General features: G+C 38.0%; 1 protein-coding gene across 2 annotated transcripts in view; it reads right to left on the bottom strand.

Moving 5' to 3' along the window:
• Positions 1-19,722, bottom strand: part of STXBP6 (syntaxin binding protein 6) — a 260,670-nt gene that overhangs the window by 31,778 nt on the left and 209,170 nt on the right. For both annotated transcript variants that reach the window (XM_033188373.1, XM_033188374.1), the window contains 2 exons: positions 18,895-19,025; positions 17,912-18,077 (listed from right to left, as the gene is read on the bottom strand). In XM_033188373.1, coding sequence (XP_033044264.1) covers positions 17,912-18,077; positions 18,895-19,025 — 297 coding nt within the window. The remainder of the gene's footprint in view (positions 1-17,911; positions 18,078-18,894; positions 19,026-19,722) is intronic.

Here is a 19,722-nt window from a genome sequence, read left to right as displayed (position 1 = left end):
CACCAAATTAAAATTTAGAATATACAGTTGAGCAATAGGATATTATACCCTATGTCTTGAAAAAAATATTCAGTCAAATTTTGATTCTATATTTGAATAATCACATCTCCGAGGTGACTGTCCCTAAAAAGCCAAAAAGTAGAGTAATCTTGTATATTGTGTGACTTGTCATTCTTGAAAAATGAAAGTACTAATAGCTAATATGTACTGTATTTACTCAGTGCCAGGCACTGTTCAAAGTTCAAAGTGCTCTGTGACAACTCATTTAATCCTCAAAACAACTTTGTGAGATAGGTACTATTATTATCCCTTCTTTACAAATGAGAAAACTCAGGGTCAGATAAACAATTTGGCTGAAATCATAATGGTAGGCAATAAAAGAGGTAGGATTTGAACTAGCATTCTTGCTACGGAGTCTCGCTCTGTCGCCCAGGCTGGAGTGCAGTGGCCGGATCTCAGCTCACTGCAAGCTCCGCCTCCTGGGTTTACGCCATTCTCCCGCCTCAGCCTCCCGAGTAGCTGGGACTACAGGCACCCACCACCTCGCCCGGCTAGTTTTTTGTAATTTTTTGTAGAGACGGGGTTTCACCGTGTTAGCCAGGATGGTCTCGATCTCCTGACCTCGTGATCTGCCCGTCTCGGCCTCCCAAAGTGCTGGGATTACAGGCTTGAGCCACCGCGCCCGGCCGAATCTGTGTTCTTAACCACTGCTTTCTAGAGAGGAAGAAGACAAGGAAGGCAAGTCAATTCTCAGCCCTGAGAATTCCACCTGGCTGATCTTTGTCGAAGAGTAAATATTTACTGACTCCTCATCACGTGACATGCTTTAGGTATATTACGCCTAGTGTTTTAGGCATGCCTAGTGTTTTAGGTATATTATGTTATTTAATCCTCCCCACAGTACTATATGGGAGGAACTATTACTCTATTTTACAAAAACAAAAACCCTGGGTTAGGAAGGTTATGAATTGCCCAAGGACATACTTGTGTTAAGTGATGGGACCACCTCTGCTGGTTCCATTGGGATTATCAGTGATTTGAAAATAAGGTGAACAGCTATTGGCAGGAGATTCATGTTACTGAGGAGGGAAGAGAACTACTTTCCAGGCTAGCTGGCATTCTCCTTATGATGCAGGGCTGTGTATGTGACAAGAGGCCTCTTGAGCCTTTACTTTTCCTCAACAAGATGCGTACCACACGATTGCTCGGAATTCAGATTCTTTCCTCCACTGTAGCCCATCAACAGATTAATTCCTAACAATATGGCTTTAACAGTGTGATTCTTTGTTTAGCCTTCTTTCCTTGCTTGTCCCAGCACTGTGCCAATTTGGGCCCCTTACTCCCAGAGCTTTCCTGGTTTCTGCTCCATTGTTCCAAAGAAGGGATTACTGACACACACTTTGGATCATTTCATTCTGAGAGGGCTTTAGGCTTTACCTGAGACTGCAGGTATGAGAGTTGTCTCATGGGAATCTACCTTCACCTTTACTGCATTTATCAACCCTTCCTCATATACAGAAGTTTGTAATTAGAGACAGACACTCATTTCATCAGAGATAGAGTTTGCACTCCTCAATTCTCTGAGGTGGTTTTGGATCATTTTCAAGAAAAGAGGGGAATATACTTTTTTTATTCTATCATTTTAAAACTAGAAGTCTAACAAATGTAACTGTTTTTTTTTCCCTGTCAAATTAATTCAGTAGCTATCCTTCTTGGAATGAACTCCAGCATGGATTAACTATCCATTGAACATAGAGCATATATTCCTTATTACTTCTGTTTAGAATTTTAGCTCCAGTTATTTCAAGAAAACATTCCAAATAATTTTAAAATAATCATTAGACAATTAAGTTTGGCAGTGTATTTTTACCACGTTTGCAATCATTACTGTTCTTACACTCCACTCCTACCCTTTGGGTTCACTGTGCTTCATGTTGAAGTACATCATTTAATACTTCTATCAGCAAGGGTCTGGAGGCGGTGAATAATCAATCTTTGCTTTTCTGAATACATCTTTGTATTTCTCTTACATCTATATTACAGTCTAGCTGGATATAGAATTCTAGATTGACAGTTATTTCTGGAACTTTGAAGATATTAATGTATTGACTTTTGGCATCTCTTGTTGCTGGGAACAAGCCATCAGTTTATCCTTCCACAGCAGGAAAACTGTATTTTTAATAGCTTTTAATATTTTCCCTTTGTCCCAAGTGTTCTATTTCATTATGTTTTTCTCTAGATAAAGCTTTGTTTTATTTTCAAGCGTGGCACTTGGTGATATTCTTAATCTGAGTCTTCAATTCAGCAAGTTTTAGCCATCATCTTTTCAAATATTGATTTTCTGCCATTCTTAAACCTTCTTTAAAAATTTCTATGAGATGAATGGTAGAACCTCTTGTTCTATCTTCCACGTACAACTCATTCTTTATATTATTCATTGTTGTGTACTGTATTATGGGTGAATTTCCCACAATTATCTTATAGTTCATTAATTCTGTCTTTGAACCTACCCAGTCTAGAGTTTATTCTATCAAATGAGTCTATTTCAGAGACTACATTTTTCATTTCCAGAATTATTTTTTCTATTACTTTGTCTTCTCATTTTAGTTCCTGTGTTACAACATCTTAAAGTTTTTTCTAATTTCTTCCTTTATCTTTTGAATATCATAAATATACTTAAAGTCATTATCGGATTTCACTGTTACTTTCATTTCATTTGGGGTGAATTCAATTCTCATTTGTTATTTTTGTTGGCTTTCTCATGTAGAATTTTGGTGTGCACAATATTCTTCAGTGGGAGATTTTAATTTCTTCCTGCTTCTCCTCATTGCCTTGACCTTTTCTTCCTATGTAACAGTTTTATTATTTCCTGTGCTGGCCCCTGATACAACAGGATTTAAAGTAATGGTCTGAGGCTCTTGTTCTGGGTGACATGTGGGATATGGCAGAGTCAGTCCCAGGCTAGTGGCCAGCTGGATCCAGGTCTTGGGTGGGAGACTATGTTTGTTTTCTCTTGACTCTCTGGAACACAGGTTCTTATAAGCCACTGCCCTAGGGAGCAGTTGGTCACAGCATACCTGTAAACTCCTTTCTTGGACTAAGATGACTTTGTACCAAGCAGCAAATCTAGCTCCTATATCCATGCTTTGCATGAGTGCACCTGTAGTCCCTACAGTAGCACGGAATTCACATTTCTTCCTTCTAGACCTGGAATCCAGTAGACAACAGCTTTAATCCTACTAATTGCTTTGTGATTCTGTTATGTTTCTGGTTTATTGATATACTTATGTTTTCTTTTTCCTGAAAATGGCTATTTCTTTTTAATTTCCTCTATTTTGCCTGTGATAGAGCTGAAGGAGCCTCAAAATACAACTTTACAATGCCAAACTGCTCCAATATTCAATTTCCCAAACATTCATTTTTATCAACAAAACAATCCACAAATTCTACGTTGTCGAGCAAAGGTAATACTTACTTTTCTCTCTCTTTTTTTCACCAGCAAACAAAGGAAAAGATGATTATGTCTTACTGACAGATTTTCTTATTGACTCACTACCCCAAATCAGAGAGCCCCAAATGATAAATTTTAATTTACTTTTTTTAACAGGAGGAAAAAAAAGCGTTGAGAAGAAGTAACAATTCAGTGGCCATATCTATTATTATCTGCATTACAGCTTAAAATCTCTGCAGTTTTACTTAATGTTAATCAGAGAGAAATCCAGCTATTTGTGCATGCATTTATTCAGCTTTTAATGGATAAAGCTGGAAAGTATAATAGGCCCAAAAGAGGGGAGTCATAATTTTGGAATTATTTTCTTAATGACCACTGAAGAATGTTTTGTCACATTTATCCAGGACTTTTATTTCCAAAGAGGAGATTTACACATATTCTATTTCTGAAGGCTGCCTTACCTAGGTCTCCATTTTACTTATCCACTCATGTTGCTGGCCTGTAAGTGTTATTATGCACAAGAGTTAAGGAATATAAATGTACCACACTTCACATAACATGTGTATTACTGAATATTTATGTATACATTGAATTTCAACAAATCAAATTGCATTTCACTTTTGAATTGTAATATACTTTTAAATGTATTTCTAGAGGAAAAGAAAATAGATTGAAACATCGTAAGACAGGGCAGAACTAGGAAAGTGAATTTAACAGTCAAGCACTTAACTGGAAAATAACTTAATAATGATAAGGAAGTGTATTTCTTAATTTAAATCTTGTACTGAAATATACCACCCAATGTCAAGAACAATAGTAATTGCTAATGAAATGCGAATATACTCTAATTTTGTTGGAGGAACACCTGGAACTTTGAGACAAAAACATGCATTAATGATAGCTGCTTTGGCAAAAGAAACTATCATCAGATGAACTGGCAACCTACAGAATGGGAGAACATTTTTGCAATCTATCCATCTGACAAAGGCCTAATATCCAGAATCTACAAAGAACTTAAACAAATTTATGAGAAAAAACCAAACAACTACATCAAAAAGTGGGCAAAGGACATGAACAGACACTTCTCAAAAGAAGACATTTAGGCAGTCAACAAGCTTATGAAAAAAAGCTCATCATCACTGGTCATTAGAGAAATGCAAATCAAAACCACAATGAGATACCATCTCATGCCAGTTAGAATGATGATCACTAAAAAGTCAGGAAACAACAGATGTTGGAGAGGATGCAGAGAAATAGGGATGCTTTTACACTGTTGGTGGGAGTGTTAATTAGTTCAACCATCGTAGAAGACAGTGTGGCAATTTCTCAAGGATCTAGAATCAGAAATACCATTTGACCCAATAATCCCATTACTGGGTATATATCCAAAGGATTATAGATCATTTTACTATAAAGACAAATGCACAAGTATGTTTACTGTGGCACTATTTACAATAGCAAGGACTTGGAACCAACCCAAATGCCCATCAATGATAAACTGGATAAAGAAAATGTGGCACACATATACCATGGAATACCATGCAGCAATAAAAAAGAAGGAATTCATGTCATTCTCATTCTCAGGGACATGGATAAAGGTGGAAACCATTATTCTCAGCAAACTAACACAGGAACAGAAAACCAAACACTGCAGGTTCTCACTCATAAGTGGGAGTTGAACAATGAAAACACAAGGACACAGGGAGGGGAACATCGCACACTGGGGCCTGTCAGGGGGTTGGGGGCAAGGGGAGGGATAGCATTAGGAGAAATGTCTAATGTAGATGACATGTTGATGGCTGTAGCAAACCACCATGGTACATGTATACCTTTGTTACAAACCTGCACATTCTGCACATGTATCCCAGAACTTAAAGAAAAAAAAAAAAAAGATAGTTGCTTGGAAGAATTTTTCTGTTTTCTCTCTCTAACGGGGAAGGGGGAAAGAACAGATTCTAGAGATAGACTAGGGTTCAAATCTTGACTGCCCTTTATTATGGATGTGATTTTAGGCTAGATAAGTAACCTCTCTGAGGCTCAGTTTCTTCACCTGTAAAACAGGAATAACAATAACTACTTTTTATAGTTAAATGTAAACTAAAAAAAGTTGCCTGGTATATAGTAGGAATTTAGTATGGCGACTATCAGTGTTATTAGCATTCACTGGCTTTTTTCCTGGAAGGTAAGAAAAATATAAATACAAATACATATAAATATAGACAACTGCACTTCTACTGTATCTGACCTAAGGGACACTCAAAGCCATGTTTCTCTATTTCCATGATCTCCCGTGTCCAGAGAGAAATCAGGTTCTATACAAATTTCCCTTAACAGGAGGGAAGACAGGACAACAGGAAGACAGGATTAAAAGAAGACATTAATTATAAGCTCCCACTGAGTGCTCATGATGTTCCGTGGTACTCCCTATGCACCATGCTATATGTTTTATACATGATCTTGTTTAATCCTTACAACAACCCAACCGGGTAAACATTAGTATTCTGTTTAAAAAGAGGAAGTCAAGCTTACAGTTTAAGTAATTCATCCACAGACCAGTAACAGACCTGTTCTGTCCAGTAAGTGACAGACCAAAAATTCAAACCCAGATCTGTGTATTGAAAGCCTTTTTCTTTTTAATGACATCATACCACATCCTACCAGGAAGACACAATTTATAAACAACATGTGACATAGTAAGAATATGCATTTGGTCTCTGCCCTTAGTCCCTGGCACAGAGCTCCTAAAACCCTTGGAATTCCCTAGATGACAAGAATGAGAGGAGTATCTTTTGTCATTTGTAATAAGCCCCTTTCAATAGCACCTGAGTTTATGAGGTGACTTTTGGAGACTAGGGGCTGGCTGCTAAACCAGTCATAAGATTAGAGGGTTTTAACTTTTGGCCCCACCCCTCATCCTGACCTCCAGGGAGGGGAGAGAGGCTGGAGACACAGTCAATCACCAATGGCTTAATGACTTAATCAATCATACTTAGGTAATGAAACCCCAATAGAAGCACCTAAATGATGGGGTCTAGAGAACTTTCAGGCCAGTGAACACACCCATGGGCAGGGAGGGTAGTGAACCTCAACTCCATGGGGACAGAAGCCCCTGTGCTCTGGACTGTTCTGGACCTTGCCCTATGTACCTCTTCATCTGGCTGTTCACTTACATTCTTTATAATATCCTTTATAATACACCTGTATGTGTAAGTAAAGGATTTCCCTGAGTTCTGTGAGCTGGTATATAGCACATTATCAAACCTGAGAAAGAGATCATGGGAACCTCCAATTTGTAGCCAAGTTGCACAGACGTATAGGTAACCTGAGGACCCACTACTTGTGACTGGCATCTGAAGTGGGGAGTAGTCTTGTGGGACTGAGCCCTTAACCAGCAGGGTGTGCACTAACTCTGGGTAGTTAGTGTCAGAACTGGATTAAATTGTAGGGCACCCAATTGATGCTCCAGAGAACTGGAGAGTTACTTGGTGTGGAAAACCCACAAGCTGGTGTCAGAAGTGTTCTGTGAGTAGAAACAGATCCTAACAATAATAATTCAACAGTACAGTGAAGGGATTACATACCCTAAGTGATACAGAAAACTGTTAAATTAACATGAAAACTGCATTTCAGGTGCTCATGTTGAATCACTTTTAGATGTATACTGAATTAAAGAGATAAATCCAGCCAGCGAATGTGAACGTGTCTGTAATGATTATATATTAAATAAACTTGACCTTGACATCTTATATCAAAGCTGAAAAGGGAATTGTTTGTTAGTCTCTGAAGAGGAGCACCACCAAGTTATTTACAAGTGGGGCATTATGATGATTTTAGAAGACAGGGAAGAGACATATCAAGGAAAAGAATGATTTTTAACAAAATCAAGTGATTTTCAATATCTCCATCATCAAAGGCTTTTTTTTTTTTTTTTTTTTTGAGGTGGAGTCTCACTCTGTCGCCCAGGCTGGAGTGCAGTGGTGTGATCTCGGCTCACTGCAACCTCCGCCTCTCAGGTTCAAGCGATTCTCCTGCCTCAGTCTCCTGCATAGCTGCGACTACAGGCATGTGCCACCACGCCTGACTAATTTTTTGGTACATTTTTAGAGATGGGGTTTCACCGTGTTAGTCAGGATGGTCTCGATCTCCTGACCTCGTGATCCACCCACCTTGGCCTCCCAGAGTGCTGGGATTACAGGCATGAGCCACCACTTCCGGCCATCAAAAGCTTTAACTATCAAGTACCCTAAGAAATGCATAAAAAACCCATGTAATTATTAAGGAAAACAAATCCCTTAAGTAAAGGGAAATAGCCAAGGTAGAAGTATACCAGCTGCTAAAGTAAGGAACTTTTTGATATTACAGAACATGGCAAGCTCTTTTAGTCACTTAAGTACTGGGTCTTCATAAAAAGTTTAGGTGCTTCTAAATTTAAATGTCTGAAATTACAACAGATTAGCAGAAGTAATATAGTCTATAGGATACATATAAAAGTATATCTTATAAAAAATTAAATGTAGGACAATATTACACAACAGAGTATATTACAGCTTTTAGAATTGTTTAAGAAAATGGTGCGGTAGGCAGAATAATGGCTTCCCAAACTTGTCCACACTCCAGTCCCCAGAAGCTGTGCATGGCAAGAGGGACTTTGCAGATATGATTCAGTATCTCCAGAGGGGAAGATTATGCTGAATTACCCGGGTGGACCCAATATAAACACAAAGGAAGGCAGGGGTGTCAGAGACAGAGAAAGAGATTTGACGATGCTGGGGGCTTTGGACATTTAGGAGGGGACCATGAACCAAGGAACATAATCAGCTCCTAGAAGGTGGAAAAGGCAAGGAAACACATTCTTCCCTGGGGCCTCCAGAAGCACACAGCCCTACTCACTGATTTTAGGGTTCCAGAGTCCAGAACTGAAAGACAATGTATCTTAGAGCTCTTCACAATGTAAGCTTTTCCCTCTTTCTCCATGAATGAGAGGCTTTGTTTTGCTGGGTGCCCCCAAGACTCTATGGCAGGCTCCTTTCATTATTAACAATAAACTAACTCCTGAAAACCAAGCCAAATACATTCTGACTCAAGACTGAAGTATCTTTCCAGTGCAAAACTAACCAGCAATTTGATATTCAGTTATAAGAGTCCTTTAGTGAAATTCTAATACTTCCTACTACCTATAATTTGCATTTTACAGCATTATTCTATGTAGAATAGCCACAATACAACAGTGATCTAAGTTCTTTGAATACCCCTTTAGCAGCCTCTCTCATACTTTTCTTTCTGTTTGTATCTTTGGATAACTAGTACATTATGCCTTTGAGATCCCTATCTCAAATTCTCCCAAAGCCCTTATAATTGTTTGGCTCTCATAAGGTTTATTTGTCTACATATCATAAACTTATTTTGTTTTCTGTATTTGTTTTGGCTGGCTACAAACTGGGAGAATGGATGTCGATAAAGGTTGCCAGATTAAAATGACATCCAGTAAATTTGAATTCCAGCTGAATAATGGATCATTTTTTAGTATAAATATGTTGCAAGTAACATGTCCTGCATTTTTATTTGCTAAATCGGGCAACTCTAATGCTCTAACTTCTTGCAATGAACCTAGATAAGTAAGAAATGTTTTCAACTTCAGATTTTTAAATCAATGTCCAATTTTCAAAGAACTATCTATGCTAAATCTTATAATTCCACCTTACTTTAATGATCAGAAACATGGTTAAAATGTTTAGAAGTTTATCATATAATGTGAACAAAGAAGACCATTTTATTTACCCCTTCACTAAAGATTTTAGAAATCTCATATTCCTATATAGTTTCTCATATACTATGCTCAAATGCTTAACCTCTATTCCAGGTATGGAATAGGACTATAGTCTTCAACCTTGAAGATTAAATTCTCATCCGCTCTCCAAAGAGTGTGTATTCTGAATGGCTTCCCCAGAAGTGGGAGTGAATTTGACAAATTACTAAATGACAAAGAAAAGAGCACAGACTGGATTCACTTATCCTTCTCTTTGACAGCATCACTCATTAGCATGTTACTGTTCTTGAGAATTTATAGCTTCTCTTCACTAAAATTCCATGTACTTTTTAGTTCTTGATGTTTGTATGTTACAGCAGAGCAACAGCTTTTAAATGCCAGTGGATGGTAGAGTTTTTATTGCCTCTGTGAAATAAGCACAATGAAGTAAGCTTTTCATAAAGGTAAATGTTTCTAACCTAAGAACAGCCCCTTTAGTCTCAGAGATTATATCCTTTTATGTTTTATTGTTCATGTTAAACTTTCTTTTATGAAATTATGATGACAGTAGATGTAAAGATTTTAGAAAACATCCTTCCTTTGAAAATTGGTTGGCAAATTTATGTCTCCCAAACTTTAAAAAAACTTTCATATGTCTGTAAATTTAAATGTATGAGCATAATGCAGAATGCCTTTTATGTCTGTTTCAGAACTACCACTTCATGTCTAACAATGTTAAGTAATTTTACCTCTGACTCATGTATCTCCAGTTTTGGAAGTAGAAAGAGGTGGACGCAAGGAATTATGCTAGGCTGAGGACATGTTGGTGGGAAAAGAGTATTTCCATTCCCTTGTAAAGTTCAGAAAACATGTTTTAAGTTTTTTTCTTTCCTACTGGAAGATCTGAATTACGTGCCCTGATCTCTGGCACAGTGTTACTTGATATATTTTAAACACTGTTGTTTTGGTTAAGTCAGCAGTAACATGTGCACTCTATAAATGTCAAACATAAAAGGCAACACACTCAGCATTCTATAAAGCATGGCAAACAATTCAGCATTGCAGACATTTGAAATATCTATAGTATAGCTCAGCTCATTCTCACTTGGAACAAAGAAATTCTTTTCCCCCCAGTTGTTATGGCTAACACGGATTAGGAAAGCTCAAGAATATTTCCTTGCTTCTTTCAGAAGAAAAGCTTTTGATAAACATGCTGGGAGAAATCATGAAATATTATGAAGGCATGTACTGGCATTTTTCAAAAATCCCATTTGATTCAACCCTTTATAATTTACTTTAATCCTCATGCCATCCCTTCAAGGTATACGTTGCTATCCATGACACAGAAGAGCATAGAGAGGCTGAGTATAACTTAAGCAGCTCAGACGAAATTACATAGCTAATGAGTGATGCTGTCAAAGAGAAGGGTAAGTAGGGTAAGTGAATCCAGTCTGTGCTCTTTTCTTCTAGATCAAGTTGTATATTTATATCTTCTGGTTGATTCTGAAAATAGGAACGGCTCTTATCTACTGCAGGTTATTTAACCATGGCATAGACAAAACATGTTCACAATCCTTGTCCAGCCAAAAATGGTATTTTGGAAGTACCTTTACATAGTCTTGGTTTGGTAGAAAATTTTGATGAAGAGATATGATTCAAAAGCATTTTAATGCACAAAGCCACTCCTAGCTCAGGATGACTAACCATAACCCACCAGCTGTTTCACAGCATGAATTTCAGTGTAGCTTACAGCCAATGAGCAGTGAAAAAAAATTGCATCTGTGACCCATTTTTCTTTAGTTTCTCGTCATTTATATCACACACAGAATTGGATGGAACCTAAGGAAGTAATCCTTAGTTATTTCCAATTTTTTCACTTAAAATACAAGTACCTCTCTGGGAACAAGATGAGGTTGAATGGTTGAATGAGGAAATATGAGAAAACACACACATACAAAACATAATGACTAGTAATGTCATCCTCAACTTAAAAAATATATGAAGGATTCCTATCCAAAAACATCTCACAGTTTCTGCTAGAATGTCATGTCCCTAATAGTGCTCAGCCAGTATCAGACGGTTACTTCGATGGGTCACATAGGACTATAAAAACATTTGTGTTTGATGCAGTGGGTACACTGCTGGGATCCCAATAATAAAAACACAAAACTCCCAAACTGGGTTTTTCTGATTCTATGCTTTAAATATTTGTACTGTTGTTTTTATTGATGCTTTTATTTTGTTTGTTTCTAGTCTTAATTTCTTTCTCTCTCTCAAAGAACTTTCATTTAAGGCAAGTCTTAAATGAAATATCACGCTGTCTAGGAAAAGACATATTGGCTGCAATGAGGAGGATGGAGTGATGGAAGAGTGGCTAAGTCTGTGTGTATACATGATTAATATAATTATGTAACATAATTTACGGAGAACTTTCGAACATAATTTTCAACTGAATTCACACAAAGATCTTGTTAAGTTGGTGTCATCCCCTCTTCTCTTTAGCTGAATTGACATAAAGAAAAGAAGACTTGTGCTTATTAAGGGAACTTGGAAGTCACGGTCTCCATTTAATAGATGGGGACTAAGTAGCAGGTCTTGACTGAAACACCAGCTCTCTCTCTCTTAATAGCTGTGGGATCCGGGGCTAGTTTCTCATGAATCATTTTTCTCATTTGTACTTGCTGGAGGAAACTGAAGTTTATTATTTTCCCAAGGGCAACAAAAATAGTCACTGGAAGAACTATGCCATGGACTCCTGTTGATTTAAGGAACTATAAGAAACACTTCACTGCAGTGTCACAACAGTGAATCAGCTAAGAAGCCTGGCCTCCTCTGCTGCTCTGTGTCTACATTCAGGCATCAAGAAGCAACCATATGGTGGTTTTAATACAACTCATCTCTGTGAATTATAATCTTTAATATGTGTGTGTGTATCTCCCAAGGATATTGAAGTTTGAGCCCTAGGGGAAAAATTATACACTTTATTCTTTATTCTTGAGAAATAAACAGTTCATTACAATGCACCCCTGGTTGGAGCATGCATAGGAGTGTGAGGTTCACACTCCAAAGTCTTTATTCATTGACAGAGTTAAAACAGAAGGAAAAATAACATAAAAATCATGGCAAATGTTATAGATTCCTTTAAAGTACTATATTAATATACCGGGATTAAGAATGACCACATCAATCACTTTTTTTTGCATGCCTGGGACACGTACAAGGTGAAATAGTTGCACACCTCACCTAGGGGTGACTTTGTATTGTTTGGAAGAAAAGAACAAACAAAGTCACACTGTGATTGAATCCTGAGATTCTATCCTATCCTGGGGGAATCCAGAGTAAAGCCATTGGGTTTCCTTTAGCATACCAATCAGCAGGGGCAAGCGAGGGCCAGCCTGGTATGAAGGTGACATCAGAGACATCTGTGTCCCTAGAATTCTAATAGCGCTCTGAAGTCTGGGCTTTATACTATCATCTGAAGGGCTGTGCATAGAAGCGTAATGCTTAAGAAACACCCTTTGATGATGAAAATATATGGCACTTCAAAATAGCCTGCTTTGTGAAAAAACAATCTGCCACATTTAAATTCTGAATATAGCTAACATTGAAATAAAATTGTCTGGATTACCTGTTGCAATAAGAGAGAGCTAATTTCATCCTGCCCTTGTCTGCATAACTGCTAACCATCCTTTAACCTCCAGCTCACCCATCCCCTTGCTGTCGTGGCAATGTTTCAATCTATGTACATCTGATATGTCCAGAAAGTAAGTCAAGCTGGTGAAGGTGCCTACTGTGTGGTTGGAGCTCCACAGCTAGCTTAGCACATTTACATAGTGCTGAGTAAATGCTTGTGGAATCACTGAAGGATGATACACAACAGGTGAAATAGTTAAGAGGGAACTGAATGAGTTAGCTAGGGTATTCGGCCTCAGAGTTCATGAAAAAGGCTTGGATATGCTTCAGTTCATGCTTATCTTGAAGAATAAACTATTTTTTTCTTGCAAATAATTTATACTTCTTAATGAAAAGGAAAATGGGTTTGTAAAGAACCTCCTTTGTGGTTCTAACACAGAAATTGCCAGTATCACCAAAGATTTCTACAGTTCATAGTATTAGGCATATGAATACTAGGCCAACAGCAATCATTCTAAATTGGTCAACACAAATAAACTAGCAACGTGGGAGCCATGTGGGATGTGCTCACATTTAAAGAATACTGATGTAAGTAAAGTAACAAAGTCTTCCTTGGGACCTCGACCTAATGTGGCATACCCATTATCTAAACTGACAATCTGTTTGGGGCAGACCATGTCTCTTTGAAATGAATTATCTGAAAGCAAGTCCCTCCTCTGGAGTCTAATAACACGTTATTAACTCCATTGAGGTATCTTTGAATTACAAATGTGTCATCACACATATAACAGTATAACATCATTTCTGTTTACAGTAAACACAGAGAAATTGAAAGCTACCACCATCTCAGAAGTACATCCAAACCATATGAACCTAAGACTTTACTTTCAGGGACCCCTGTCACTCATGAGGCTATGTCACATGTCAGCAGCAGACCTGGCTCTACACCTCTGCCTTCAGTCTCTGTAGGTTGTTGCATAGTCCTTGGCCTTGACAAAGTCATTCAGAATGGCTGGGCCTCAGTTTTCCCAATGACAGGGGTGGACCAGATACAGATGTGAAAATAAATAGAATTTAAAAGCTGTTGGAACCCCCAAAACACTTTAAGCCTTGAGAGAGATATGGCTGTGATCTGAGTCATACAGCATGTTTTGCAATTCTACTTCTTAGATTATAGCTTAACTCTCTTCCTCATTGTTTTTGTTCTGGAAATGACTACGAGACCAGAGATCGGACCTCTACCTTCCAATCACAAATCTTTGTTAGAGATTAACTGCCTTCTTTATTGTCCTGACCTATCTCCTGACCTAACTCAGACTAGATGGTGCCCCGAACAGGGACTCCATGACAGTTACATCTGCAGTAACTGCAATGGAATGTTAAATGTACCTTTCTCAAAAGAGAAGGACCATCTGAACTAATCAGGCCATTGTGACTACGTATTAAGCCTTACACAGAAAGATGTTGACATTCTGCTAAAATTCCCCAGGCTTTGTCTACATAAGCAATCTCAGACTTCTATGCTTTGTAACACTGACTTCCATTGTTAGGAATCTGTGCTTTTTGAGTGGGCTTGTCCTCAACTTTTGCATTTAAACTCTCTTTAATCTAGATTCTGACCCTTTTCATTTTTTAGGTTGAATAGAGTACCTGAGAGGCCCTGTAGGTGGCTAGGGCTACACTGTCTTCCCAGTGCTTTCATCTATTTCCTCTCCTGAAGTTCTGGTGGACAAACACAAAAAACAAAAAGCAAGATGATTTTAAAGGCACTTGATGATTCAATTGTTCTTAGGATGAAAAAAATAGCTTAAGAATTATCTTAAATATTTTCCTGGGACAAAACTAGGAAAAAAGTTAACACTATTCATAGAGGCGGGTTTTCTCCCACCTCCCTTTTTAATACCCAGGAATGTACTGGCTAAAATATTCCCAGCAATTCATGTACAACTCTAGAGGGCACCATTCATAACAAAGACAATGTCAATGGTGTTTCCTGGAGCATGCCACTCAGTGGCCTTAAGGAGCCAATGAGTGGGCCTGCACTGGCATCTTATCTCTACTACTTACTAGTTATATGACCCTTGGCAAGCTATTTGATCTCTCTGATTCTGTTTCCTTCTCTATAAAATGGAGTTGATAAAGTATATTTCCAAAGTCTGCTATAAAAGTTAAATTAGATAACATGTGTACAGAATCTGGTGTTAGGCAGCATACTAACACCTATATTAGTTCTTTAAAATCATAAAACTATCCTATTTCATGGTATAAGAAACAACTGTATCTAGAACTTGTGGCCCATACTATAGGGAGAGACCAAAAGATACTGAGAAATTGGCAACAGATTTCATATCCTAAAGATGTGGAAGATACCCAAAAGTTAAAGAGGTCAGAATGTAGTGGCCCCAGAAGCACCTAATTTTGAAGTCTCAAAAGTGTGATAACTGGCAGAAAAGAAGACTAATCAGCATATTAATTTATTAGGGTATGTTGGCACAACTATTATCAAGGATAAGCAACTGTTTAAGACATGTTGCATTCATTAAGGTTATATGTGCTGCCAACAAATTACTGTATGCTTAATTTAAACCTTTTTGTGCCTTCCTTAGTAATCTAGGACTTGTCAATATTTAATTGCACTAAATCTTTAATTGATTCTTTAGATAAGAAGCAATTAACCTACACAATAAAACTATAATTTAGGAATTACAGACTTTCAAAATGATGGAACTGAGATTATATATGGCATCTGGTCTAACCTCTAATGTGACACCTGGGAAAACTGAAGTCTAGAGCAGCCAAGAGACACACCTACAGTCACACAAGGCAAAGGCAATTCTGGCACTTGGTTTCATTAACTTATTGTAATTTTTTCTTACTACAGGAAACCCTTATTTGGCTTGCCTAAATACACAAACCAACAATTTAACATTGGACACAGGAGTTCCCATCTCAACTCTGCATAATTTGGGGTTCACAAGGCAATGAAAGAAAGCTGAAGGGCTGGGTCAATGATGGACAAAAGCAGTGTGGTGGGGCTGTGTGGGAAGGTCTGAGGATATTCAGGAAGGCAAAGGAAGAATAAATTAGAGATCTGTCGGTCTGGGATTTGAGTAGTGGCAATTAGGGTCTATTAAGGGACCAAATATAGAATTATTGTCTATATTCAGGACGTAGCACAGTGACTAGCATGTAGTAGGTTCTTAGTCCTCATTTACTGTATGACTGGATAATGAACTGTAATTGAATGAATGAAAGAAAAAGCCTGTTCCTAGAGAAGAAATGAGACCTTTAGGGGTAACAGAGCAGGGGGACTGCCTAGTACAGTCTGTTAAGGGAGGAAGAGGAAGAGTCAGCAAAGCTATCCCTAACCTTAGCATGAAGGAGGTAGCTCGTTTCCCTTGCAAGGACAGTGAGCGTGTGGCCCTTTTGCTTCCATCCACATTTCCATTCTGAGGAAGTGCAGTAGTTTCTATGGCACTGGGTCTGTTTCTAGCCACACTGCCCAGGATGGAACATGAGGAAGTGGAATGTTTGAGGGGAGTGTTTCTCCAAGAGCAACAGAAATTTCAAATCCATAACGTCACATTATTTTGAGAAGAGAGTCTGTGCTTACATGCTAGCCATGCAAACTACTGCCCATATGGACATGGATGAGAAAAATGCTTCATGGCAGGAACTGAAGATTAAGAAACAAATGTGATTCTAGGCTAGCAGAGCAAACTCCACCTAACAAAGAATGAGGGAAACCTGGGATTTCCTGGCCAACTTTTCATTCACTGAAAATGTGGCCATCTGTGGTCCTAAGCCTGGTGTGCTTCAACCTTCTGCCAAGTCTGTTAAGGCTAGACTTTCAAAGCAGGAGTCATTTTAAGAGCACTGGTGGCACAGACATGATACAGAGCTATATCTCACTATATGTTCCAAATAGGTCAGTGTTTGAAATTCCCTTTCCTTTAAACATCTATGTCTAATATTTTTCACCTTTGTACCACAGGATGTGGCCCCTTGAAAAAATACACACCATTCATCACCTCTTGTATTTTCCTGGGATTAAACAGAGAAATTATAAAAATAAGCTGCATAAATACCCAAGAAAGGCCTTTCAAGGTTCTTATGATGTAAGCAACTTCCTACTTAAAAGGAATGCCAACACCTCAGTGGATAATACCAAAGAATTGGCTAATAACTTTTCTATATAACTTCTAGTAACTAATGGCAAAATGACAGTATGTGTGTCAGTTGCTAGGACAGAGAAATGGATTCTGCTGTATGTTCATATGAAACATATATACAGCCCAAGGAGAAAATGTGATGTATTTAATGTGATCTTCATTTAACATTTGATTAAGGCAAAGCTGGTGCATTTTTAAAAACAGTCTTTCAAAACCAAGGGAACAGGTCAGTGAAAAGACCAATGATATAAACACTCTTCTCCAACTCACAGAGTTGTCGAGACTTTTACATTTTTCACACAGTTTCAATTCTCTAAAAAGAAATGCCACCTAAAAAATGTGCTAAGCACCCTCTAAACATTTCTTATTATGTTGCCAATGCTGGTACTCACCCCTTTACAGTGGCTTACTATACTCATCTTAACTCAGCTCTGTATGCCATTCAGGGAATACACACAAGTTGCTATTTGAAAGAAAGGGGAAGCATCTGTTGGAATTTTTATATTAATATTTGTAAAACATCTTGAGAAAAAATAGGAAAACGCAACCCAGAAAATAGTGTTCTGCAATGAAATTATAGAAAAGGTAGTAAAGAAACCAAACTAAAAGATTTTTCTAATAAAGGAACAGTTTTGTTCTCATCATACAAATAATCTTAGCTAAATGAAGATAAGAACTAGAAGGCTAATTCTAAGACAGACCAGTTTTTGGACAAGAGTGAAAACATACCTTTGTGTCTAAATGTATCATACAATAAACTCCCTGGAATGGTTCTCGTGTTGTCTAGCTCTGAGCATATGGATTCTTCTCTTGTTTTTGTCTTTAATTACGCTGCTGAACTCCTAACCTCTTAAGTAAAAGTGAGCCTAGAGAAACAGGGTGACTAAAGTCACGCAAATGTCCACTCACCTCCCATAATTTTGGACTGGCAGTTAATAAACTCCGGCTTCCTGTCTGTGAGGTACCTCTGGCAGGTATGGTGGAGGATCTGGAAGAAGGTGCATTTTTCTGACGCTGTGCTGGCTACCCACTGGTCAAAAGCATTTTCAAACAACAAATCAAACTCTGCCGAATCCTGGAAAAGACAATGAAATAACTACTCATCTCAATCTAGAAAAACTGCTGTTTCTAGATTACTCCTGTCAAAAGATTTATAAAGGCTAAAACAAAGACTTTGGTCGCAATCATAAGGCTCATCTTTATCCAAGTGTATGGAGAGTCTGCATTTCTCTGTTTATGAAGCAAACCCCAAATCTTACGGTATTGATACACGTTCCTAGGAACCTAGTATCACACAAGTTGAGAAAGCCTAACTAAACACTGACAAATATCAGAATTCAGATCATGTATTATCTTCCCAATTTCCTGGAAAAGGGATTCCTTTAGGTTCTCAGCAATGACCTATATTAATCTGGCCCCTAAACTTTGCTAGGAAGATTCCCTCTTGCTATTTTAGTCTATAGTAACAATTTATATTTTATTATTCTTCATTATTAGCATTTTGTGAAGTGTGTGTGTGAACAATGGGAATGTACTTTGAATAGATAACTATGTCATAAAATGTTTCTCCGATTAAAAGCAAGGGAATCACAATACATACTGAAAGATACCATTCATTTACTTCATACTGAACTTCGTACTTGCTGATCAATGTTACCGGAGATCACATATCTTCAATATGCATTCTCTTAGGTTCTTCTATTAAACATGATGAAAAGATTTATAATTTCACTTAAGAAAGGACTATGTATCCGAAAGTTTTAATCACATAATTGAAATAGAGAAATAGCCTTCTTAAGAATGATTCAAACCACCACCACCACTACCAAGGTCAATCAGAGAGTCATCTTGTGAAAAGAATGCCTTTGCTCAGCATTGGACAATTCACTCACCCCATTAGGATCGATACCATTAACCTGGCGAAGCTGCTCGAGCATCCACTGTGATCTCCGAACAAACGATGTGGAGCCTTCAAACTGTTTGACCTTTGTAATGGACGCCTGTGTGGGTTTCTTGTTTGTCACTGCCAAGAAAAGATCACTCAGATTAGTGCACCTGCAAGTTGGTGGTTTGTTTCCACATTCAGTGCTGTTTCTACATGACACCTACTGCGTATATGCACAATAACAGAGAGAAGGCGGAGGGGGAAAGGAGGGAATATGAATAAGTATGTGTGCCTTTGGTCAGGGGTGAACGTAAAGGAAATAGATGTTATAATCTTCACTCTTGAAGCAGTTTACAATATAATTATAATTGTAAGGGCTGCTTCATCTATGTCTTTATCCATTCAAACTGAAATTGACTTAAGTGAATAACACCAAGCACCTTCAATGGAGGCTACAAGTGCACAATTACAGCTTGCAGGAAAAGAAGCATATAGTACTGACAGGCATCAGGTAGGGTTCATTGGGAAAGGTTGAATTTTAAAGGAAAGGAAGGTAATTGGCTCCCCTAGAGAACTGCAAAGTATATTTCTAGTTTTATAGTCCAGTGTAAACATCTTAGGCTTCAGTGATGAGGAGTAATACCTCACTCAAAAAATCCCCAAACTATTTGGTTCTCTAATATTGTTCAGTTTGTATCTAGTTTACATCTAATTATGATTGAATCTGGTGTTCTGGGCACACCTCCACACCTGTAGGAAAAGGACAGTTTCTCCTCTCAGCCTCAGCGAGTTCTTCCCCTAAGCCTTTCTGTGCTAAAGATAGACAGCATCATCT

Source organism: Trachypithecus francoisi, unplaced genomic scaffold (assembly GCF_009764315.1).
Source record: "Trachypithecus francoisi isolate TF-2019V2 unplaced genomic scaffold, Tfra_2.0 Lachesis_group3, whole genome shotgun sequence".
NCBI lineage: Eukaryota > Metazoa > Chordata > Mammalia > Primates > Cercopithecidae > Trachypithecus > Trachypithecus francoisi.
The sequence above is the reverse complement of the archived record's forward strand: the minus strand, read 5'-3'. Positions and strand labels throughout refer to the sequence as shown.